Source organism: Pseudophryne corroboree, chromosome 1, assembly GCF_028390025.1.
Source record: "Pseudophryne corroboree isolate aPseCor3 chromosome 1, aPseCor3.hap2, whole genome shotgun sequence".
NCBI classification, from domain to species: Eukaryota; Metazoa; Chordata; class Amphibia; order Anura; family Myobatrachidae; genus Pseudophryne; species Pseudophryne corroboree.
In genome coordinates this window covers 12279626-12305982 of record NC_086444.1, presented here as the reverse complement: position 1 = coordinate 12305982, position 26357 = coordinate 12279626, and the positions used below count along the sequence as shown (strand labels likewise).

General features: G+C 50.5%; 1 protein-coding gene across 2 annotated transcripts in view; it reads left to right on the top strand.

The window, feature by feature from the left end:
- DCTN3 (dynactin subunit 3) overlaps window positions 1–26357 on the top strand; it is an 81559-nt gene that overhangs the window by 18745 nt on the left and 36457 nt on the right. The window contains exons 1-2 of one of the 2 annotated variants that reach the window (XM_063957496.1): window positions 3150–3302; window positions 5209–5293. The exons of the other annotated variant lie outside the window; for it this stretch is intronic. Coding sequence (XP_063813566.1) covers window positions 3219–3302; window positions 5209–5293 — 169 coding nt within the window. The 5' untranslated portion in view covers window positions 3150–3218. Of the gene's footprint in view, window positions 1–3149; window positions 3303–5208; window positions 5294–26357 lie in introns of those variants that run through there. 2 annotated transcript variants of the gene reach the window in all.

Genomic DNA, 26357 nt, shown 5'->3' with positions numbered 1-26357 from the left:
CTGGGAAAAATGGTGGCTTTTTACGAAGCAATTCCATTCGGCAGATTCCATGCAAGAATTTTCCAAAGGGATCTGTTGGACAAATGGTCAGGGTCGCATCCTCAGATGCACCTGCGAATAACCCTGTCGCCAAGGACAGGGGTATATCTTCTGTGGTGGTTGCAAAAGGCTCATCTATTGGAGGGCCGCAGATTCGGCATACAGGATTTGATCCTGGTGACCACGGACGCCAGCCTGAGAGGTTGGGGAGCAGTCACACAAGGAAGAAACTTCCAGGGGGTATGGACGAACCTGGAAAAGTCTCTTCACATAAACATTCTGGTACTAAGAGCAATCTAAAATGCTCTAAGCCAGGCGGAACCACTCCTGCAAGGAAAACCGGTGTTGATTCAGTCGGACAACATCACGGCGGTCGCCCATGTAAACAGACAGGGCGGCACAAGAAGCAGGAGTGCAATGGCAGAAGCTGCCAAGATTCTTCGCTGGGCGGAGAATCACGTAATAGCACTGTCAGCAGTGTTCTTCCCGGGCGTGGACAACTGGGAAGCATACTTCCTCAGCAGACACGATATTCACCCGGGAGAGGGGGGTCTTCATCCAGAAGTCTTCCACATGCTAATAAACTGTTGGGAAAGACCAATGGTAGACATGATGGCGTCTCGCCTCAACAAGAAACTGGACAAGTATTGCGCCAGGTCAAGAGATCCACAGGCAATAGCTGTGGACGCACTGGTAACACCTTGGGTGTACAAATCAGTATATGTGTTTCCTCCTCTGCCTCTCATACCAAAGGTATTGAAGATTATACGGTGAGGAGGAGTAAGAACAATACTAGTGGCTCCGGATTGGCCAAGAAGGACTTGGTACCCGGAACTTCAAGAGTTGGTCACGGACGACCCGTGCCCTCTACTTCTGAGAAGGGACCTGCTACAACAGGGTCCCTGTCTCTTTCAAGACTTACCGCGGCTGCGTTTGACGGCATGGCGGTTGAACGCCAGATCCTAAAAGGGAAAGGCATTCCAGAAGAAGTCATTCCTACCTTGATTAAGGCAAGGAAGGAAGTCACCGCGAAACATTATCACCGCATTTGGCGAAAATATGTCGCGTGGTGCGAGGATCGGAGTGTTCCGACGGAGGAATTTCAACTGGGTCGTTTCCTACATTTCCTACAATCAGGATTGTCTATGGGTCTCAAATTGAGATCTATTAAGGTTCAAATTTCGGCCCTGTCAATATTCTTCCAAAAAGAATTGGCCTCAGTTCCTGAGGTACAGACTTTTGTTAAAGGAGTACTGCATATACAGCCTCCTGTGGTGCCTCCGGTGGCACCGTGGGATCTAAATGTAGTTTTAGATTTCCTCAAATCCCATTGGTTTGAACCATTGAAAAAGGTGGATTTTAAATATCTCACATGGAAAGTGACTATGTTACTGGCCCTGGCTTCCGCCAGGAGAGTATCTGAATTGGCGGCTTTATCTTATAAAAGCCCTTATCTAATCTTCCATTCGGATAGGGCAGAACTGAGGACTCGTCCGCATTTTCTCCCTAAGGTGGTATCAGCGTTTCACCTGAACCAACCTATTGTGGTGCCTGCGGCCACTGGCGACTTGGAGGACTCCAAGTTGTTGGACGTTGTCAGAGCCTTAAAAATATACATTTCAAGGACGGCTGAAGTCAGAAAATCTGACTCGCTGTTGATACTATATGCACCCAACAAGTTGGGTGCCCCTGCTTCTAAGCAGACGATTGCTCGTTGGATTTGTAACACAATTCAACTTGCTCATTCTGTGGCAGGCCTGCCACAGACTAAATCTGTTAAGGCCCATTCCACAAGGAAGGTGGGCTCATCTTGGGCGGCTGCCCGAGGGGTCTCGGCATTACAATTCTGCCGAGCAGCTACGTGGTCGGGGGAAAACACGTTTGTAAAATTCTACAAATTTGATACCCTGGCAAAAGAGGACTTGGAATTCTCTCATTCGGTGCTGCAGAGTCATCCGCACTCTCCCGCCCGTTTGGGAGCTTTGGTATAATCCCCATGGTCCTTTCAGGAACCCCAGCATCCACTTAGGACGATAGAGAAAATAAGAATTTACTTACCGATAATTCTATTTCTCGGAGTCCGTAGTGGATGCTGGGCGCCCATCCCAAGTGCGGATTATCTGCAATACTGTACATAGTTATTGTTAACAAATTCGGGTTATATTGTTAAGGAGCCATCTTTAAGAGGCTCTTTCTGTTATCATACTGTTAACTGGGTTTAGATCACAAGTTGTACGGTGTGATTGGTGTGGCTGGTATGAGTCTTACCCGGGATTCAAATTGCCTCCCTTATTGTGTACGCTCGTCCGGGCACAGTACCTAACTGGAGTCTGGAGGAGGGTCATAGGGGGAGGAGCCAGTGCACACCACCTGATCTGGTAAAAGCTTTACTTTTTTGTGCCCTGTCTCCTGCGGAGCCGCTTTCCCCATGGTCCTTTCAGGAACCCCAGCATCCACTACGGACTCCGAGAAATAGAATTATCGGTAAGTAAATTCTTATTTTCCTCCATGGAGAGGACCTTTCCCATAATGCACTGGGTCAACATCACACATTGGGGCAGATGTATTAACGTGGAGAAGGCATAAGGAAGTGATAAACCAGTGATAAGTGCAAGGTGATAACGCACCAGCCAATCAGATCCTGTTAATTTACACGTTGGAGCTGATTGGCTGGTGCCTTTATCACCTTGCACTTATCACTGGTTTATCACTTCCTCATGCCTTCTCCAGGTTAATACATCTGCCCCATTATTAGGAGCGGTGCCCTGTGGTGAGCGGACAATGCAGCATACTTTATAACTAACACAAATGCCGTACAAGTATGTATGTCCAAACTGCGGCCCCCAGCTGTTGTGAAACTACACATCCCAGCATGCCCTGACACAGCCCTAGCATTCTCTCACAGCAAAACTGTGTCAGGGCATGCTGGGATATGTAGTTTCACAACAGCTGGAGCCGCCGTTTGGACATGTCTGCGGGACAGCAACAGAGATGGGAAAAACATAAACTTGCTGTAACGGCGGCATAGAACTTCCGCCCTCACCCGATGTCACATCCGGGTCCTTTCCGCGAAGAGAAAACAGACGCAAGCCGACAGTCACATATATCACGTGACACAGGCGGAGGCGGGGCGCGCTGGTGACGTCACCCCCGGCGCTCCCGGAAGTGTCGCTGTGAGGATGGCGGAGGTGCGGGAGTTGCAGAGCCGGCTGCGGGAGGTGGAGATGCGGCTGTACGGGGAGAGCGGGGGCCCACCCCGGAAGGTGACACCGATCTCTGTGGTGACGGTGCTGGGGGCACCCCGGGGTGACAGGTGACGGTGCAGGGAGCACCCCGGGGTGACAGGTGACGGTGCAGGGAGCACCCCGGGGTGACAGGTGACGGTGCGGGGGGCTCCCCGGGGTGACAGGTGACGGTGCGGGGGGCTCCCCGGGGTGATGGAGGGGGGTTCCCTATGATGAGGGCAGCACTGACCAGACCTCCTCTATGTCTCAGGGTGACGGTGCGGGGGGCTCCCCGGGGTGACAGGTGGCAGTGCGGGGGGCTCCCCGGGGTGACAGGTGGCAGTGCGGGGGGCTCCCCGGGGTGACAGGTGGCAGTGCGGGGGGCTCCCCGGGGTGACAGGTGATGGAGGGGGGTTCCCTATGATGAGGGCGGCACTGACCAGTCCTCCTCTTTGTCTCAGGGTGACGGTGCTGGGGGCACCCCGGGGTGACAGGTGACGGTGCAGGGAGCACCCCGGGGTGACAGGTGACGGTGCGGGGGGCTCCCCGGGGTGACAGGTGACGGTGCGGGGTGCTCCCCGGGGTGATGGATGGGGGTTCCCTATGATGAGGGCAGCACTGACCAGACCTCCTCTATGTCTTAGGGTGACGGTGCTGGGGGCTCCCCGGGGTGACAGGTGGCAGTGCGGGGGGCTCCCCGGGGTGACAGGTGGCAGTGCGGGGGGCTCCCCGGGGTGACAGGTGATGGAGGGGGGTTCCCTATGATGAGGGCGGCACTGACCAGTCCTCCTCTTTGTCTCAGGGTGACGGTGCTGGGGGCACCCCGGGGTGACAGGTGACGGTGCAGGGAGCACCCCGGGGTGACAGGTGACGGTGCGGGGGGCTCCCCGGGGTGACAGGTGACGGTGCGGGGTGCTCCCCGGGGTGATGGATGGGGGTTCCCTATGATGAGGGCAGCACTGACCAGACCTCCTCTATGTCTTAGGGTGACGGTGCTGGGGGCTCCCCGGGGTGACAGGTGGCAGTGCAGGGAGCACACCGGGGTGACAGATGACGGTGCTGGGGGCTCCCCGGGGTGATGGATGGGGGTTCCCTATGATGAGGGCAGCACTGACCAGACCTCCTCTATGTCTTAGGGTGACGGTGCTGGGGGCTCCCCGGGGTGACAGGTGGCAGTGCGGGGGGCTCCCCGGGGTGACAGGTGACGGAGGGGGGGGGTTCCCTATGATGAGGGCGGCACTGACCAGACCTCCTCTATGTCTCAGGGTGACGGTGCGGGGGGCTCCCCGGGGTGACAGGTGGCAGTGCGGGGGGCTCCCCGGGGTGACAGGTGACGGAGGGGGGTTCCCTATGATGAGGGCAGCACTGACCAGACCTCCTCTATGTCTTAGGGTGATGGTGCTGGGGGCTCCCCGGGGTGACAGGTGGCAGTGCGGGGGGCTCCCCGGGGTGACAGGTGACGGAGGGGGGGGGGTTCCCTATGATGAGGGCGGCACTGACCAGACCTCCTCTATGTCTCAGGGTGACGGTGCGGGGGGCTCCCCGGGGTGACAGGTGGCAGTGCGGGGGGCTCCCCGGGGTGACAGGTGATGGTGCTGGGGGCTCCCCGGGGTGATGGAGGGGGGGTTCCTTATGATGAGGGCAGCACTGACCAGTCCTCCTCTATGTCTCAGGGTGACGGTGCGGGGGGCTCCCCGGGGTGACAGGTGATGGTGCTGGGGGCTCCCCGGGGTGACGGTGGGGGGGTTCCCTATGATGAGGGCAGCACTGACCAGACCTCCTCTATGTCTCATGGTGGCGGTGCTGGGGGCTCCCCGGGGTGACAGGTGACGGTGCTGGGGGCTCCCCGGGGTGACAGGTGACGGTGCTGGGGGCTCCCCGGGGTGACGGAGGGGGGGTTCCCTATGATGAGGGCAGCACTGACCAGACCTCCTCTATGTCTCAGGTTGCAGATGGATTAGTGAAGGTGCAGGGTGCGCTGGGGAACATCGCCAGCAAGCGAGAGCGAGTGAAGACGCTGTATAAGAAGAGTAAGTGTCCCTGTTGGTTTGGGTAAGCCCCCCCTGTGCGCTGGATGGACCTGAGATGCTCAGTCACAGGACCTGCTGCATCCGTGATCCGTCCCATTTATTTTGGTCACCCTTTATCCTGACAGCACCCTCTATATAGATAAAACGTCAGACATGGCTTGCTGGTACTATTAGTGCCACAGGCTCCGTACCTCTGATGTATAACCTTTGTTGTATGAACACACTGTGGGTCCATAGGACAGATGCCCAGAGGGAAGTACAGAGCTATGTAATGGAGACTGTATCACCAGAATGTATTACCTCGCACCGCAGTGCTGTGTTCTGCATCACCAGAATGTATTACCCCACACCGCAGTGCTGTGTTCCGCATCACCAGAATGTAGTACCCCACACCGCAGTGCTGTGTTCCGCATCACCAGAATGTATTACCCTGCACCGCAGTGCTGTGTTCCGCATCACCAGAATGTATTACCCTGCACCGCAGTGCTCTGTTCCGTCTCACCAGAATGTATTACCCCGCACCGCAGTGCTGTGTTCCGCATCACCAGAATGTATTACCCTGCACCGCAGTGCTGTATTCCGCATCACCAGAATGTATTACCCCGCACCGCAGTGCTGTGTTCCGTATCACCAGAATGTATTACCCCGCACCGCAGTGCTGTGTTCCGCATCACCAGAATGTATTACCCCGCACCGCAGTGCTGTGTTCCGCATCACCAGAATGTATTACCCCGCACCGCAGTGCTGTGTTCCGTCTCACCAGAATGTATTACCCCGCACCGCAGTGCTGTGTTCCGTCTCACCAGAATGTATTACCCCGCACCGCAGTGCTGTGTTCCGCATCACCAGAATGTATTACCCCGCACCGCAGTGCTGTGTTCCGCATCACCAGAATGTATTACCCTGCACCGCAGTGCTGTGTTCCGCATCACCAGAATGTATTACCCCGCACCGCAGTGCTGTGTTCCGTATCACCAGAATGTATTACCCTGCACCGCAGTGCTGTATTCCGCATCACCAGAATGTATTACCCCGCACCGCAGTGCTGTGTTCCGCATCACCAGAATGTATTACCCCGCACCGCAGTGCTGTGTTCCGCATCACCAGAATGTATTACCTCGCACCGCAGTGCTGTGTTCCGCATCACCAGAATGTATTGCACCGCAGTGCTGTGTTCCGCATGGGGATGTTATCTCGGTGCGGGTGACTGAGCCATGTGTACAGCCGGATTATACCTCTTTCTTACGACCACCTCGTCCTAACGAGCGTATTACACGTCTTCCATGGTGACCCCGCTTCCTGTGTGTTTTATGTAAATTGGTTTTCTATGGAGGCTTTAATATTGTGCATCCGACAAGCCGTTACCTGCATCCAGCGCTCCCGTTCCAGGTGTAGCATCTGTCCAGCGGCCAGAAGATGTAAATCAGCCGCTGCCATCCCGGCTGGAGAGAGTCCCGGTGATTTGTGCTGAGCTGTTATACACACTGCTGCTACGTGCGTCACATTTATACCTCTCGTCTATAACTGTGATAGGCGCTGATCTCTGCTCACACAGCGGTCTCTGTCTCTCCTGTCATAGTTGTACCTCTCGTCTATAACTGTGATAGGTGCTGGTCTCTGCTCACACTGCGGTCTCTGTCTCTCCTGTCATAGTTGTACCTCTCGTCTATAACTGTGATAGGCGCTGATCTCTGCTCACACAGCGGTCTCTGTCTCTCCTGTCATAGTTGTACCTCTCATCTATAACTGTGATAGGTGCTGGTCTCTGCTCACACTGCGGTCTCTGTCTCTCCTGTCATAGTTGTACCTCTCGTCTATAACTGTGATAGGTGCTGATCTCTGCTCACACAGCGGTCTCTGTCTCTGTCTCTCCTGTCATAGTTGTACCTCTCGTCTATAACTGTGATAGGTGCTGATCTCTGCTCACACAGCGGTCTCTGTCTCTCCTGTCATAGTTGTACCTCTCGTCTATAACTGTGATAGGCGCTGATCTCTGCTCACACAGCGGTCTCTGTCTCTCCTGTCATAGTTGTACCTCTCATCTATAACTGTGATAGGTGCTGGTCTCTGCTCACACAGCGGTCTCTGTCTCTCCTGTCATAGTTGTACCTCTCGTCTATAACTGTGATAGGCGCTGATCTCTGCTCACACAGCGGTCTCTGTCTCTCCTGTCATAGTTGTACCTCTCATCTATAACTGTGATAGGTGCTGGTCTCTGCTCACACAGCGGTCTCTGTCTCTCCTGTCATAGTTGTACCTCTCGTCTATAACTGTGATAGGTGCTGATCTCTGCTCACACAGCGGTCTCTGTCTCTCCTGTCATAGTTGTACCTCTCGTCTATAACTGTGATAGGTGCTGATCTCTGCTCACACAGCGGTCTCTGTCTCTCCTATCATAGTTGTACCTCTCGTCTATAACTGTGATAGGTGCTGATCTCTGCTCACACAGCGGTATCTGTCTCTCCTGTCATAGTTGTACCTCTCGTCTATAACTGTGATAGGCGCTGATCTCTGCTCACACAGCGGTCTCTGTCTCTCCTGTCATAGTTGTACCTCTCGTCTATAACTGTGATAGGTGCTGATCTCTGCTCACACAGCGGTATCTGTCTCTCCTGTCATAGTTGTACCTCTCGTCTATAACTGTGATAGGTGCTGATCTCTGTTCACACAGCGGTCTCTGTCTCTGTCTCTCCTGTCATAGTTGTACCTCTCGTCTATAACTGTAATAGGTGCTGATCTCTGCTCACACAGCGGTCTCTGTCTCTCCTGTCATAGTTGTACCTCTCGTCTATAACTGTGATAGGTGCTGATCTCTGCTCACACAGCGGTCTCTGTCTCTGTCTCTCCTGTCATAGTTGTACCTCTCGTCTATAACTGTGATAGGTGCTGGTCTCTGCTCACACAGCGGTCTCTGTCTCTCCTGTCATAGTTGTACCTCTCGTCTATAACTGTGATAGGTGCTGATCTCTGCTCACACAGCGGTCTCTGTCTCTGTCTCTCCTGTCATAGTTGTACCTCTCGTCTATAACTGTGATCGGCGCTGATCTCTGCTCACACAGCGGTCTCTGTCTCTCCTGTCATAGTTGTACCTCTCGTCTATAACTGTGATAGGTGCTGATCTCTGCTCACACAGCGGTCTCTGTCTCTCCTGTCATAGTTGTACCTCTCGTCTATAACTGTGATAGGTGCTGATCTCTGCTCACACAGCGGTCTCTGTCTCTCCTGTCATAGTTGTACCTCTCGTCTATAACTGTGATAGGCGCTGATCTCTGCTCACACAGCGGTCTCTGTCTCTCCTGTCATAGTTGTACCTCTCGTCTATAACTGTAATAGGTGCTGATCTCTGCTCACACAGCGGTCTCTGTCTCTCCTGTCATAGTTGTACCTCTCGTCTATAACTGTGATAGGTGCTGATCTCTGCTCACACAGCGGTCTCTGTCTCTCCTGTCATAGTTGTACCTCTCGTCTATAACTGTGATAGGCGCTGATCTCTGCTCACACAGCGGTCTCTGTCTCTCCTGTCATAGTTGTACCTCTCATCTATAACTGTGATAGGTGCTGGTCTCTGTCTCTCCTGTCATAGTTGTACCTCTCGTCTATAACTGTGATAGGTGCTGATCTCTGCTCACACAGCGGTCTCTGTCTCTGTCTCTCCTGTCATAGTTGTACCTCTTGTCTATAACTGTGATAGGTGCTGGTCTCTGCTCACACAGCGGTCTCTATCTCTCCTGTCATAGTTGTACCTCTCGTCTATAACTGTGATAGGTGCTGGTCTCTGCTCACACAGCGGTCTCTGTCTCTGTCTCTCCTGTCATAGTTGTACCTCTTGTCTATAACTGTGATAGGTGCTGGTCTCTGTCTCTCCTGTCATAGTTGTACCTCTCGTCTATAACTGTGATAGGCGCTGATCACTGCTCACACAGCGGTCTCTGTCTCTGTCTCTCCTGTCATAGTTGTACCTCTCGTCTATAACTGTGATAGGTGCTGGTCTCTGCTCACACTGCGGTCTCTGTCTCTCCTGTCATAGTTGTACCTCTCGTCTATAACTGTAATAGGTGCTGATCTCTGCTCACACAGCGGTCTCTGTCTCTCCTGTCATAGTTGTACCTCTCGTCTATAACTGATAGGCGCTGATCTCTGCTCACACAGCGGTCTCTGTCTCTCCTGTCATAGTTGTACCTCTCGACTATAACTGTAATAGGTGCTGATCTCTGCTCACACAGCGGTCTCTGTCTCTCCTGTCATAGTTGTACCTCTCGTCTATAACTGTGATAGGCGCTGATCTCTGCTCACACAGCGGTCTCTGTCTCTCCTGTCATAGTTGTACCTCTCGTCTATAACTGTGATAGGTCTGATCTCTGCTCACACAGCGGTCTCTGTCTCTGTCTCTCCTGTCATAGTTGTACCTCTCGTCTATAACTGTGATAGGCGCTGATCTCTGCTCACACAGCTGTCTCTGTCTCTCTTGTCATAGTTGTACCTCTCGTCTATAACTGTGATAGGCGCTGATCTCTGCTCACACAGCGGTCTCTGTCTCTCCTGTCATAGTTGTACCTCTCGTCTATAACTGTGATAGGTGCTGATCTCTGCTCACACAGCGGTCTCTGTCTCTCCTGTCATAGTTGTACCTCTCGTCTATAACTGTGATAGGTGCTGATCTCTGCTCACACAGCGGTCTCTGTCTCTCCTGTCATAGTTGTACCTCTCGTCTATAACTGTAATAGGTGCTGATCTCTGCTCACACAGCGGTCTCTGTCTCTCCTGTCATAGTTGTACCTCTCGTCTATAACTGTGATAGGTGCTGGTCTCTGCTCACACAGCGGTATCTGTCTCTCCTGTCATAGTTGTACCTCTCGTCTATAACTGTGATAGGTGCTGATCTCTGCTCACACAGCGGTCTCTGTCTCTCCTGTCATAGTTGTACCTCTCGTCTATAACTGTGATAGGTGCTGATCTCTGCTCACACAGCGGTCTCTGTCTCTCCTATCATAGTTGTACCTCTCGTCTATAACTGTGATAGGTGCTGATCTCTGCTCACACAGCGGTATCTGTCTCTCCTGTCATAGTTGTACCTCTCGTCTATAACTGTGATAGGCGCTGATCTCTGCTCACACAGCGGTCTCTGTCTCTCCTGTCATAGTTGTACCTCTCGTCTATAACTGTGATAGGTGCTGATCTCTGCTCACACAGCGGTATCTGTCTCTCCTGTCATAGTTGTACCTCTCGTCTATAACTGTGATAGGTGCTGATCTCTGCTCACACAGCGGTCTCTGTCTCTCCTGTCATAGTTGTACCTCTCGTCTATAACTGTAATAGGTGCTGATCTCTGCTCACACAGCGGTCTCTGTCTCTCCTGTCATAGTTGTACCTCTCGTCTATAACTGTGATAGGTGCTGATCTCTGCTCACACAGCGGTCTCTGTCTCTGTCTCTCCTGTCATAGTTGTACCTCTCGTCTATAACTGTGATAGGTGCTGGTCTCTGCTCACACAGCGGTCTCTGTCTCTCCTGTCATAGTTGTACCTCTCGTCTATAACTGTGATAGGTGCTGATCTCTGCTCACACAGCGGTCTCTGTCTCTGTCTCTCCTGTCATAGTTGTACCTCTCGTCTATAACTGTGATCGGCGCTGATCTCTGCTCACACAGCGGTCTCTGTCTCTCCTGTCATAGTTGTACCTCTCGTCTATAACTGTGATAGGTGCTGATCTCTGCTCACACAGCGGTCTCTGTCTCTCCTGTCATAGTTGTACCTCTCGTCTATAACTGTGATAGGTGCTGATCTCTGCTCACACAGCGGTCTCTGTCTCTCCTGTCATAGTTGTACCTCTCGTCTATAACTGTGATAGGTGCTGATCTCTGCTCACACAGCGGTCTCTGTCTCTCCTGTCATAGTTGTACCTCTCGTCTATAACTGTGATAGGCGCTGATCTCTGCTCACACAGCGGTCTCTGTCTCTCCTGTCATAGTTGTACCTCTCATCTATAACTGTGATAGGTGCTGGTCTCTGCTCACACAGCGGTCTCTATCTCTCCTGTCATAGTTGTACCTCTCGTCTATAACTGTGATAGGCGCTGATCTCTGCTCACACAGCGGTCTCTATCTCTCCTGTCATAGTTGTACCTCTCGTCTATAACTGTGATAGGCGCTGATCTCTGCTCACACAGCGGTCTCTATCTCTCCTGTCATAGTTGTACCTCTCGTCTATAACTGTGATAGGTGCTGGTCTCTGCTCACACAGCGGTCTCTGTCTCTCCTATCATAGTTGTACCTCTCGTCTATAACTGTGATAGGTGCTGATCTCTGCTCACACAGCGGTCTCTGTCTCTCCTGTCATAGTTGTACCTCTCGTCTATAACTGTGATAGGCGCTGATCTCTGCTCACACAGCTGTCTCTGTCTCTCCTGTCATAGTTGTACCTCTCGTCTATAACTGTGATAGGTGCTGATCTCTGCTCACACTAGCGGTCTCTGTCTCTCCTGTCATAGTTGTACCTCTCGTCTATAACTGTGATAGGTGCTGATCTCTGCTCACACAGCGGTCTCTGTCTCTCCTGTCATAGTTGTACCTCTCGTCTATAACTGTGATAGGTGCTGATCTCTGCTCACACAGCGGTCTCTGTCTCTCCTGTCATAGTTGTACCTCTCGTCTATAACTGTGATAGGCGCTGATCTCTGCTCACACAGCGGTCTCTGTCTCTCCTGTCATAGTTGTACCTCTCGTCTATAACTGTGATAGGCGCTGATCTCTGCTCACACAGCTGTCTCTGTCTCTCTTGTCATAGTTGTACCTCTCGTCTATAACTGTGATAGGCGCTGATCTCTGCTCACACAGCGGTCTCTGTCTCTCCTGTCATAGTTGTACCTCTCGTCTATAACTGTGATAGGCGCTGATCTCTGCTCACACAGCGGTCTCTGTCTCTCCTGTCATAGTTGTACCTCTCGTCTATAACTGTGATAGGTGCTGATCTCTGCTCACACAGCGGTCTCTGTCTCTCCTGTCATAGTTGTACCTCTCGTCTATAACTGTGATAGGTGCTGGTCTCTGCTCACACTGCGGTCTTGGTCTCTCCTGTCATAGTTGTACCTCTCGTCTATAACTGATAGGCGCTGATCTCTGCTCACACAGCTGTCTCTATCTCTCCTGTCATAGTTGTACCTCTCGTCTATAACTGTGATAGGTGCTGGTCTCTGCTCACACAGCGGTCTCTGTCTCTCCTGTCATAGTTGTACCTCTCATCTATAACTGTGATAGGTGCTGATCTCTGCTCACACAGCGGTCTCTGTCTCTCCTGTCATAGTTGTACCTCTCGTCTATAACTGTGATAGGTGCTGGTCTCTGCTCACACAGCGGTCTCTGTCTCTGTCTCTCCTGTCATAGTTGTACCTCTTGTCTATAACTGTGATAGGCGCTGATCTCTGCTCACACAGCTGTCTCTGTCTCTCCTGTCATAGTTGTACCTCTCGTCTATAACTGTGATAGGCGCTGATCTCTGCTCACACAGCTGTCTCTGTCTCTCCTGTCATAGTTGTACCTCTCGTCTATAACTGTGATAGGTGCTGATCTCTGCTCACACTAGCGGTCTCTGTCTCTCCTGTCATAGTTGTACCTCTCGTCTATAACTGTGATAGGTGCTGATCTCTGCTCACACAGCGGTCTCTGTCTCTCCTGTCATAGTTGTACCTCTCATCTATAACTGTGATAGGTGCTGGTCTCTGTCTCTCTCCTGTCATAGTTGTACCTCTCGTCTATAACTGTGATAGGTGCTGATCTCTGCTCACACAGCGGTCTCTGTCTCTGTCTCTCCTGTCATAGTTGTACCTCTCGTCTATAACTGTGATAGGTGCTGGTCTCTGCTCACACAGCGGTCTCTATCTCTCCTGTCATAGTTGTACCTCTCGTCTATAACTGTGATAGGTGCTGGTCTCTGCTCACACAGCGGTCTCTGTCTCTGTCTCTCCTGTCATAGTTGTACCTCTTGTCTATAACTGTGATAGGTGCTGGTCTCTGTCTCTCCTGTCATAGTTGTACCTCTCGTCTATAACTGTGATAGGCGCTGATCACTGCTCACACAGCGGTCTCTGTCTCTGTCTCTCCTGTCATAGTTGTACCTCTCGTCTATAACTGTGATAGGTGCTGGTCTCTGCTCACACTGCGGTCTCTGTCTCTCCTGTCATAGTTGTACCTCTCGTCTATAACTGTAATAGGTGCTGATCTCTGCTCACACAGCGGTCTCTGTCTCTCCTGTCATAGTTGTACCTCTCGTCTATAACTGATAGGCGCTGATCTCTGCTCACACAGCTGTCTCTGTCTCTCCTGTCATAGTTGTACCTCTCGTCTATAACTGTGATTGGTGCTGATCTCTGCTCACACAGCGGTCTCTGTCTCTCCTGTCATAGTTGTACCTCTCGTCTATAACTGTAATAGGTGCTGATCTCTGCTCACACAGCTGTCTCTGTCTCTGTCTCTCCTGTCATAGTTGTACCTCTCGTCTATAACTGTGATAGGCGCTGATCTCTGCTCACACAGCGGTCTCTGTCTCTCCTGTCATAGTTGTACCTCTCGACTATAACTGTAATAGGTGCTGATCTCTGCTCACACAGCGGTCTCTGTCTCTCCTGTCATAGTTGTACCTCTCGTCTATAACTGTGATAGGCGCTGATCTCTGCTCACACAGCGGTCTCTGTCTCTCCTGTCATAGTTGTACCTCTCGTCTATAACTGTGATAGGTCTGATCTCTGCTCACACAGCGGTCTCTGTCTCTGTCTCTCCTGTCATAGTTGTACCTCTCGTCTATAACTGTGATAGGCGCTGATCTCTGCTCACACAGCGGTCTCTGTCTCTCCTGTCATAGTTGTACCTCTCGTCTATAACTGTGATAGGTGCTGATCTCTGCTCACACAGCGGTCTCTGTCTCTGTCTCTCCTGTCATAGTTGTACCTCTCGTCTATAACTGTGATAGGTGCTGATCTCTGCTCACACAGCGGTCTCTGTCTCTCCTGTCATAGTTGTACCTCTCGTCTATAACTGTGATAGGCGCTGATCTCTGCTCACACAGCGGTCTCTGTCTCTCCTGTCATAGTTGTACCTCTCGTCTATAACTGTGATAGGCGCTGATCTCTGCTCACACAGCTGTCTCTGTCTCTCTTGTCATAGTTGTACCTCTCGTCTATAACTGTGATAGGCGCTGATCTCTGCTCACACAGCGGTCTCTGTCTCTCCTGTCATAGTTGTACCTCTCGTCTATAACTGTGATAGGCGCTGATCTCTGCTCACACAGCGGTCTCTGTCTCTCCTGTCATAGTTGTACCTCTCGTCTATAACTGTGATAGGTGCTGATCTCTGCTCACACAGCGGTCTCTGTCTCTCCTGTCATAGTTGTACCTCTCGTCTATAACTGTAATAGGTGCTGATCTCTGCTCACACAGCGGTCTCTGTCTCTCCTGTCATAGTTGTACCTCTCGTCTATAACTGTGATAGGTGCTGGTCTCTGCTCAGACTGCGGTCTTGGTCTCTCCTGTCATAGTTGTACCTCTCGTCTATAACTGATAGGCGCTGATCTCTGCTCACACAGCTGTCTCTATCTCTCCTGTCATAGTTGTACCTCTCGTCTATAACTGTGATAGGTGCTGGTCTCTGCTCACACAGCGGTCTCTGTCTCTCCTGTCATAGTTGTACCTCTCATCTATAACTGTGATAGGTGCTGATCTCTGCTCACACAGCGGTCTCTGTCTCTCCTGTCATAGTTGTACCTCTCGTCTATAACTGTGATAGGTGCTGGTCTCTGCTCACACAGCGGTCTCTGTCTCTGTCTCTCCTGTCATAGTTGTACCTCTTGTCTATAACTGTGATAGGTGCTGATCTCTGCTCACACAGCGGTCTCTGTCTCTCCTGTCATAGTTGTACCTCTCGTCTATAACTGTGATAGGCGCTGATCACTGCTCACACAGCGGTCTCTGTCTCTGTCTCTCCTGTCATAGTTGTACCTCTCGTCTATAACTGTGATAGGTGCTGATCTCTGCTCACACAGCGGTCTCTGTCTCTCCTGTCATAGTTGTACCTCTCGTCTATAACTGTAATAGGTGCTGATCTCTGCTCACACAGCGGTCTCTGTCTCTCCTGTCATAGTTGTACCTCTCGTCTATAACTGTGATAGGTGCTGATCTCTGCTCACACAGCGGTCTCTGTCTCTGTCTCTCCTGTCATAGTTGTACCTCTCGTCTATAACTGTGATAGGTGCTGATCTCTGCTCACACAGCGGTCTCTGTCTCTGTCTCTCCTGTCATAGTTGTACCTCTCGTCTATAACTGTGATAGGTGCTGATCTCTGCTCACACTGCGGTCTCTATCTCTCCTGTCATAGTTGTACCTCTCATCTATAACTGTGATAGGTGCTGGTCTCTGTCTCTGTCTCTCCTGTCATAGTTGTACCTCTCGTCTATAACTGTGATAGGCGCTGCTCACACAGCGGTCTCTGTCTCTGTCTCTCCTGTCATAGTTGTACCTCTCGTCTATAACTGTGATAGGCGCTGGTCTCTGCTCACACTGCGGTCTCTATCTCTCCTGTCATAGTTGTACCTCTCGTCTATAACTGTGATAGGTGCTGATCTCTGCTCACACAGCGGTCTCTGTCTCTGTCTCTCCTGTCATAGTTGTACCTCTCGTCTATAACTGTGATAGGTGCTGATCTCTGCTCACACTGCGGTCTCTATCTCTCCTGTCATAGTTGTACCTCTCATCTATAACTGTGATAGGTGCTGGTCTCTGTCTCTGTCTCTCCTGTCATAGTTGTACCTCTCGTCTATAACTGTGATAGGCGCTGATCTCTGCTCACACAGCTGTCTCTGTCTCTCTTGTCATAGTTGTACCTCTCGTCTATAACTGTGATAGGCGCTGATCTCTGCTCACACAGCGGTCTCTGTCTCTCCTGTCATAGTTGTACCTCTCGTCTATAACTGTGATAGGTGCTGATCTCTGCTCACACAGCGGTCTCTGTCTCTCCTGTCATAGTTGTACCTCTCGTCTATAACTGTAATAGGTGCTGATCTCTGCTCACACAGCGGTCTCTGTCTCTCCTGTCATAGTTGTACCTCTCGTCTATAACTGTGATAGGTGCTGGTCTCTGCTCACACTGCGGTCTTGGTCTCTCCTGTCATAGTTGTACCTCTCGTCTATAACTGATAGGCGCTGATCTCTGCTCACACAGCTGTCTCTATCTCTCCTGTCATAGTTGTACCTCTCGTCTATAACTGTGATAGGTGCTGGTCTCTGCTCACACAGCGGTCTCTGTCTCTCCTGTCATAGTTGTACCTCTCGTCTATAACTGTGATAGGTGCTGGTCTCTGCTCACACAGCGGTCTCTGTCTCTGTCTCTCCTGTCATAGTTGTACCTCTCGTCTATAACTGTGATAGGTGCTGGTCTCTGCTCACACTGCGGTCTTGGTCTCTCCTGTCATAGTTGTACCTCTCGTCTATAACTGATAGGCGCTGATCTCTGCTCACACAGCTGTCTCTGTCTCTCCTGTCATAGTTGTACCTCTTGTCTATAACTGTGATAGGTGCTGGTCTCTGTCTCTGTCTCTCCTGTCATAGTTGTACCTCTCGTCTATAACTGTGATAGGTGCTGGTCTCTGCTCACACTGCGGTCTTGGTCTCTCCTGTCATAGTTGTACCTCTCGTCTATAACTGATAGGCGCTGATCTCTGCTCACACAGCTGTCTCTGTCTCTCCTGTCATAGTTGTACCTCTCGTCTATAACTGTGATAGGTGCTGGTCTCTGCTCACACAGCGGTCTCTGTCTCTCCTGTCATAGTTGTACCTCTCGTCTATAACTGTGATAGGCGCTGATCACTGCTCACACAGCGGTCTCTGTCTCTGTCTCTCCTGTCATAGTTGTACCTCTCGACTATAACTGTAATAGGTGCTGATCTCTGCTCACACAGCTGTCTCTGTCTCTCCTGTCATAGTTGTACCTCTCGTCTATAACTGTGATTGGTGCTGATCTCTGCTCACACAGCGGTCTCTGTCTCTGTCTCTCCTGTCATAGTTGTACCTCTCGTCTATAACTGTGATAGGCGCTGATCTCTGCTCACACAGCGGTCTCTGTCTCTCCTGTCATAGTTGTACCTCTCGTCTATAACTGTGATAGGTCTGATCTCTGCTCACACAGCGGTCTCTGTCTCTCCTGTCATAGTTGTACCTCTCGTCTATAACTGTGATAGGCGCTGATCTCTGCTCACACAGCGGTCTCTGTCTCTCCTGTCATAGTTGTACCTCTCGTCTATAACTGTGATAGGCGCTGATCACTGCTCACACAGCGGTCTCTGTCTCTGTCTCTCCTGTCATAGTTGTACCTCTCGACTATAACTGTAATAGGTGCTGATCTCTGCTCACACAGCGGTCTCTGTCTCTCCTGTCATAGTTGTACCTCTCGTCTATAACTGTGATAGGCGCTGATCTCTGCTCACACAGCGGTCTCTGTCTCTCCTGTCATAGTTGTACCTCTCGTCTATAACTGTGATAGGTCTGATCTCTGCTCACACAGCGGTCTCTGTCTCTGTCTCTCCTGTCATAGTTGTACCTCTCGTCTATAACTGTGATAGGCGCTGATCTCTGCTCACACAGCGGTCTCTGTCTCTCCTGTCATAGTTGTACCTCTCGTCTATAACTGTGATAGGTGCTGATCTCTGCTCACACAGCGGTCTCTGTCTCTGTCTCTCCTGTCATAGTTGTACCTCTCGTCTATAACTGTGATAGGTGCTGATCTCTGCTCACACTGCGGTCTCTATCTCTCCTGTCATAGTTGTACCTCTCGTCTATAACTGTGATAGGCGCTGCTCACACAGCGGTCTCTGTCTCTCCTGTCATAGTTGTACCTCTCGTCTATAACTGTGATAGGCGCTGATCTCTGCTCACACAGCTGTCTCTGTCTCTCTTGTCATAGTTGTACCTCTCGTCTATAACTGTGATAGGCGCTGATCTCTGCTCACACAGCGGTCTCTGTCTCTCCTGTCATAGTTGTACCTCTCGTCTATAACTGTGATAGGCGCTGATCTCTGCTCACACAGCGGTCTCTGTCTCTCCTGTCATAGTTGTACCTCTCGTCTATAACTGTGATAGGTGCTGATCTCTGCTCACACAGCGGTCTCTGTCTCTCCTGTCATAGTTGTACCTCTCGTCTATAACTGTAATAGGTGCTGATCTCTGCTCACACAGCGGTCTCTGTCTCTCCTGTCATAGTTGTACCTCTCGTCTATAACTGTGATAGGTGCTGGTCTCTGCTCACACAGCGGTCTCTGTCTCTCCTGTCATAGTTGTACCTCTCGTCTATAACTGTAATAGGTGCTGATCTCTGCTCACACAGCGGTCTCTGTCTCTCCTGTCATAGTTGTACCTCTCGTCTATAACTGTAATAGGTGCTGATCTCTGCTCACACAGCGGTCTCTGTCTCTCCTGTCATAGTTGTACCTCTCGTCTATAACTGTGATAGGTGCTGGTCTCTGCTCACACTGCGGTCTTGGTCTCTCCTGTCATAGTTGTACCTCTCGTCTATAACTGATAGGCGCTGATCTCTGCTCACACAGCTGTCTCTATCTCTCCTGTCATAGTTGTACCTCTCGTCTATAACTGTGATAGGTGCTGGTCTCTGCTCACACAGCGGTCTCTGTCTCTCCTGTCATAGTTGTACCTCTCATCTATAACTGTGATAGGTGCTGGTCTCTGTCTCTCCTGTCATAGTTGTACCTCTCGTCTATAACTGTGATAGGTGCTGCTCACACAGCGGTCTCTGTCTCTGTCTCTCCTGTCATAGTTGTACCTCTCGTCTATAACTGTGATAGGCGCTGGTCTCTGCTCACACTGCGGTCTCTATCTCTCCTGTCATAGTTGTACCTCTCGTCTATAACTGTGATAGGTGCTGATCTCTGCTCACACAGCGGTCTCTGTCTCTGTCTCTCCTGTCATAGTTGTACCTCTCGTCTATAACTGTGATAGGTGCTGATCTCTGCTCACACTGCGGTCTCTATCTCTCCTGTCATAGTTGTACCTCTCATCTATAACTGTGATAGGTGCTGATCTCTGCTCACACTGCGGTCTCTATCTCTCCTGTCATAGTTGTACCTCTCGTCTATAACTGTGATAGGCGCTGCTCACACAGCGGTCTCTGTCTCTCCTGTCATAGTTGTACCTCTCGTCTATAACTGTGATAGGCGCTGATCTCTGCTCACACAGCTGTCTCTGTCTCTCTTGTCATAGTTGTACCTCTCGTCTATAACTGTGATAGGCGCTGATCTCTGCTCACACAGCGGTCTCTGTCTCTCCTGTCATAGTTGTACCTCTCGTCTATAACTGTGATAGGCGCTGATCTCTGCTCACACAGCTGTCTCTGTCTCTCTTGTCATAGTTGTACCTCTCGTCTATAACTGTGATAGGCGCTGATCTCTGCTCACACAGCGGTCTCTGTCTCTCCTGTCATAGTTGTACCTCTCGTCTATAACTGTGATAGGCGCTGATCTCTGCTCACACAGCGGTCTCTGTCTCTCCTGTCATAGTTGTACCTCTCGTCTATAACTGTGATAGGTGCTGATCTCTGCTCACACAGCGGTCTCTGTCTCTCCTGTCATAGTTGTACCTCTCGTCTATAACTGTAATAGGTGCTGATCTCTGCTCACACAGCGGTCTCTGTCTCTCCTGTCATAGTTGTACCTCTCGTCTATAACTGTGATAGGTGCTGGTCTCTGCTCACACTGCGGTCTTGGTCTCTCCTGTCATAGTTGTACCTCTCGTCTATAACTGATAGGCGCTGATCTCTGCTCACACAGCGGTCTCTGTCTCTCCTGTCATAGTTGTACCTCTCATCTATAACTGTGATAGGTGCTGATCTCTGCTCACACAGCGGTCTCTGTCTCTCCTGTCATAGTTGTACCTCTCGTCTATAACTGTGATAGGTGCTGGTCTCTGCTCACACAGCGGTCTCTGTCTCTGTCTCTCCTGTCATAGTTGTACCTCTCGTCTATAACTGTGATAGGCGCTGATCACTGCTCACACAGCGGTCTCTGTCTCTGTCTCTCCTGTCATAGTTGTACCTCTCGTCTATAACTGTGATAGGTGCTGATCTCTGCTCACACAGCGGTCTCTGTCTCTCCTGTCATAGTTGTACCTCTCGTCTATAACTGTAATAGGTGCTGATCTCTGCTCACACAGCGGTCTCTGTCTCTCCTGTCATAGTTGTACCTCTCGTCTATAACTGTGATAGGTGCTGGTCTCTGCTCACACAGCGGTCTCTGTCTCTCCTGTCATAGTTGTACCTCTCGTCTATAACTGTGATAGGTGCTGGTCTCTGTCTCTCCTGTCATAGTTGTACCTCTCGTCTATAACTGTGATAGGTGCTGGTCTCTGCTCACACTGCGGTCTTGGTCTCTCCTGTCATAGTTGTACCTCTCGTCTATAACTGATAGGCGCTGATCTCTGCTCACACAGCGGTCTCTGTCTCTCCTGTCATAGTTGTACCTCTCGTCTATAACTGTGATAGGTGCTGGTCTCTGCTCACACAGCGGTCTCTGTCTCTCCTGTCATAGTTGTACCTCTCGTCTATAACTGTGATAGGCGCTGATCACTGCTCACACAGCGGTCTCTGTCTCTCCTGTCATAGTTGTACCTCTCGTCTATAACTGTGATAGGTGCTGATCTCTGCTCACACAGCGGTCTCTGTCTCTCCTGTCATAGTTGTACCTCTCGTCTATAACTGTGATAGGTGCTGGTCTCTGCTCACACAGCGGTCTCTGTCTCTCCTGTCATAGTTGTACCTCTCGTCTATAACTGTAATAGGTGCTGATCTCTGCTCACACAGCGGTATCTGTCTCTCCTGTCATAGTTGTACCTCTCGTCTATAACTGTGATAGGTGCTGATCTCTGCTCACACAGCGGTCTCTGTCTCTCCTGTCATAGTTGTACCTCTCGTCTATAACTGTGATAGGTGCTGGTCTCTGCTCACACAGCGGTCTCTGTCTCTCCTGTCATAGTTGTACCTCTCGTCTATAACTGTGATAGGTGCTGGTCTCTGCTCACACTGCGGTCTCTGTCTCTCCTGTCATAGTTGTACCTCTCGTCTATAACTGTGATAGGTGCTGATCTCTGCTCACACAGCGGTCTCTGTCTCTCCTGTCATAGTTGTACCTCTCATCTATAACTGTGATAGGTGCTGGTCTCTGTCTCTGTCTCTCCTGTCATAGTTGTACCTCTCGTCTATAACTGTGATAGGCGCTGCTCACACAGCGGTCTCTGTCTCTCCTGTCATAGTTGTACCTCTCGTCTATAACTGTGATAGGTGCTGGTCTCTGCTCACACTGCGGTCTTGGTCTCTCCTGTCATAGTTGTACCTCTCGTCTATAACTGATAGGCGCTGATCTCTGCTCACACAGCTGTCTCTGTCTCTCCTGTCATAGTTGTACCTCTCGTCTATAACTGTGATAGGTGCTGATCTCTGCTCACACAGCGGTCTCTGTCTCTCCTGTCATAGTTGTACCTCTCGTCTATAACTGTGATAGGTGCTGGTCTCTGTCTCTGTCTCTCCTGTCATAGTTGTACCTCTCGTCTATAACTGTGATAGGTGCTGGTCTCTGCTCACACAGCGGTCTCTGTCTCTCCTGTCATAGTTGTACCTCTCGTCTATAACTGTGATAGGCGCTGATCTCTGCTCACACAGCTGTCTCTGTCTCTCCTGTCATAGTTGTACCTCTCGTCTATAACTGTGATAGGTGCTGATCTCTGCTCACACAGCGGTCTCTGTCTCTCCTGTCATAGTTGTACCTCTCGTCTATAACTGTGATAGGTGCTGATCTCTGCTCACACAGCGGTCTCTGTCTCTCCTGTCATAGTTGTACCTCTCGTCTATAACTGTGATAGGTGCTGATCTCTGCTCACACAGCGGTCTCTGTCTCTCCTGTCATAGTTGTACCTCTCGTCTATAACTGATAGGTGCTGATCTCTGCTCACACAGCGGTCTCTGTCTCTCCTGTCATAGTTGTACCTCTCGTCTATAACTGATAGGTGCTGATCTCTGCTCACACAGCGGTCTCTGTCTCTCCTGTCATAGTTGTACCTCTCGTCTATAACTGATAGGTGCTGATCTCTGCTCACACAGCGGTCTCTGTCTCTCCTGTCATAGTTGTGCCTCTCGTCTGTAACTGTGATAGGTGCTGATCTCTGCTCACACAGCGGTCTCTGTCTCTCCTGTCATAGTTGTACCTCTCGTCTATAACTGTGATAGGTGCTGGTCTCTGTCTCTGTCTCTCCTGTCATAGTTGTACCTCTCGTCTATAACTGTGATAGGTGCTGGTCTCTGCTCACACAGCGGTCTCTGTCTCTCCTGTCATAGTTGTACCTCTCGACTATAACTGTAATAGGTGCTGATCTCTGCTCACACAGCTGTCTCTGTCTCTCCTGTCATAGTTGTACCTCTCGTCTATAACTGTGATTGGTGCTGATCTCTGCTCACACAGCGGTCTCTGTCTCTGTCTCTCCTGTCATAGTTGTACCTCTCGTCTATAACTGTGATAGGCGCTGATCTCTGCTCACACAGCGGTCTCTGTCTCTCCTGTCATAGTTGTACCTCTCGTCTATAACTGTGATAGGTCTGATCTCTGCTCACACAGCGGTCTCTGTCTCTCCTGTCATAGTTGTACCTCTCGTCTATAACTGTGATAGGCGCTGATCTCTGCTCACACAGCGGTCTCTGTCTCTCCTGTCATAGTTGTACCTCTCGTCTATAACTGTGATAGGCGCTGATCACTGCTCACACAGCGGTCTCTGTCTCTGTCTCTCCTGTCATAGTTGTACCTCTCGACTATAACTGTAATAGGTGCTGATCTCTGCTCACACAGCGGTCTCTGTCTCTCCTGTCATAGTTGTACCTCTCGTCTATAACTGTGATAGGCGCTGATCTCTGCTCACACAGCGGTCTCTGTCTCTCCTGTCATAGTTGTACCTCTCGTCTATAACTGTGATAGGTCTGATCTCTGCTCACACAGCGGTCTCTGTCTCTGTCTCTCCTGTCATAGTTGTACCTCTCGTCTATAACTGTGATAGGCGCTGATCTCTGCTCACACAGCGGTCTCTGTCTCTCCTGTCATAGTTGTACCTCTCGTCTATAACTGTGATAGGTGCTGATCTCTGCTCACACAGCGGTCTCTGTCTCTGTCTCTCCTGTCATAGTTGTACCTCTCGTCTATAACTGTGATAGGTGCTGATCTCTGCTCACACTGCGGTCTCTATCTCTCCTGTCATAGTTGTACCTCTCATCTATAACTGTGATAGGTGCTGGTCTCTGTCTCTGTCTCTCCTGTCATAGTTGTACCTCTCGTCTATAACTGTGATAGGCGCTGCTCACACAGCGGTCTCTGTCTCTCCTGTCATAGTTGTACCTCTCGTCTATAACTGTGATAGGCGCTGATCTCTGCTCACACAGCTGTCTCTGTCTCTCTTGTCATAGTTGTACCTCTCGTCTATAACTGTGATAGGCGCTGATCTCTGCTCACACAGCGGTCTCTGTCTCTCCTGTCATAGTTGTACCTCTCGTCTATAACTGTGATAGGTGCTGATCTCTGCTCACACAGCGGTCTCTGTCTCTCCTGTCATAGTTGTACCTCTCGTCTATAACTGTAATAGGTGCTGATCTCTGCTCACACAGCGGTCTCTGTCTCTCCTGTCATAGTTGTACCTCTCGTCTATAACTGTGATAGGTGCTGGTCTCTGCTCACACAGCGGTCTCTGTCTCTCCTGTCATAGTTGTACCTCTCGTCTATAACTGTAATAGGTGCTGATCTCTGCTCACACAGCGGTCTCTGTCTCTCCTGTCATAGTTGTACCTCTCGTCTATAACTGTAATAGGTGCTGATCTCTGCTCACACAGCGGTCTCTGTCTCTCCTGTCATAGTTGTACCTCTCGTCTATAACTGTGATAGGTGCTGGTCTCTGCTCACACAGCGGTCTCTGTCTCTCCTGTCATAGTTGTACCTCTCATCTATAACTGTGATAGGTGCTGGTCTCTGTCTCTGTCTCTCCTGTCATAGTTGTACCTCTCGTCTATAACTGTGATAGGCGCTGCTCACACAGCGGTCTCTGTCTCTGTCTCTCCTGTCATAGTTGTACCTCTCGTCTATAACTGTGATAGGCGCTGGTCTCTGCTCACACTGCGGTCTCTATCTCTCCTGTCATAGTTGTACCTCTCGTCTATAACTGTGATAGGTGCTGATCTCTGCTCACACAGCGGTCTCTGTCTCTGTCTCTCCTGTCATAGTTGTACCTCTCGTCTATAACTGTGATAGGCGCTGCTCACACAGCGGTCTCTGTCTCTGTCTCTCCTGTCATAGTTGTACCTCTCGTCTATAACTGTGATAGGCGCTGGTCTCTGCTCACACTGCGGTCTCTATCTCTCCTGTCATAGTTGTACCTCTCGTCTATAACTGTGATAGGTGCTGATCTCTGCTCACACTGCGGTCTCTATCTCTCCTGTCATAGTTGTACCTCTCATCTATAACTGTGATAGGTGCTGATCTCTGCTCACACTGCGGTCTCTATCTCTCCTGTCATAGTTGTACCTCTCGTCTATAACTGTGATAGGCGCTGCTCACACAGCGGTCTCTGTCTCTCCTGTCATAGTTGTACCTCTCGTCTATAACTGTGATAGGCGCTGATCTCTGCTCACACAGCTGTCTCTGTCTCTCTTGTCATAGTTGTACCTCTCGTCTATAACTGTGATAGGCGCTGATCTCTGCTCACACAGCGGTCTCTGTCTCTCCTGTCATAGTTGTACCTCTCGTCTATAACTGTGATAGGCGCTGATCTCTGCTCACACAGCTGTCTCTGTCTCTCTTGTCATAGTTGTACCTCTCGTCTATAACTGTGATAGGCGCTGATCTCTGCTCACACAGCGGTCTCTGTCTCTCCTGTCATAGTTGTACCTCTCGTCTATAACTGTGATAGGCGCTGATCTCTGCTCACACAGCGGTCTCTGTCTCTCCTGTCATAGTTGTACCTCTCGTCTATAACTGTGATAGGTGCTGATCTCTGCTCACACAGCGGTCTCTGTCTCTCCTGTCATAGTTGTACCTCTCATCTATAACTGTGATAGGTGCTGATCTCTGCTCACACAGCGGTCTCTGTCTCTCCTGTCATAGTTGTACCTCTCTTCTATAACTGTGATAGGTGCTGGTCTCTGCTCACACAGCGGTCTCTGTCTCTCCTGTCATAGTTGTACCTCTTGTCTATAACTGTGATAGGTGCTGATCTCTGCTCACACAGCGGTCTCTGTCTCTCCTGTCATAGTTGTACCTCTCGTCTATAACTGTGATAGGCGCTGATCACTGCTCACACAGCGGTCTCTGTCTCTGTCTCTCCTGTCATAGTTGTACCTCTCGTCTATAACTGTGATAGGTGCTGATCTCTGCTCACACAGCGGTCTCTGTCTCTCCTGTCATAGTTGTACCTCTCGTCTATAACTGTAATAGGTGCTGATCTCTGCTCACACAGCGGTCTCTGTCTCTCCTGTCATAGTTGTACCTCTCGTCTATAACTGTGATAGGTGCTGGTCTCTGCTCACACAGCGGTCTCTGTCTCTCCTGTCATAGTTGTACCTCTCGTCTATAACTGTGATAGGTGCTGGTCTCTGTCTCTCCTGTCATAGTTGTACCTCTCGTCTATAACTGTGATAGGTGCTGGTCTCTGCTCACACTGCGGTCTTGGTCTCTCCTGTCATAGTTGTACCTCTCGTCTATAACTGATAGGCGCTGATCTCTGCTCACACAGCGGTCTCTGTCTCTCCTGTCATAGTTGTACCTCTCGTCTATAACTGTGATAGGTGCTGGTCTCTGCTCACACTGCGGTCTTGGTCTCTCCTGTCATAGTTGTACCTCTCGTCTATAACTGATAGGCGCTGATCTCTGCTCACACAGCGGTCTCTGTCTCTCCTGTCATAGTTGTACCTCTCATCTATAACTGTGATAGGTGCTGATCTCTGCTCACACAGCGGTCTCTGTCTCTCCTGTCATAGTTGTACCTCTCGTCTATAACTG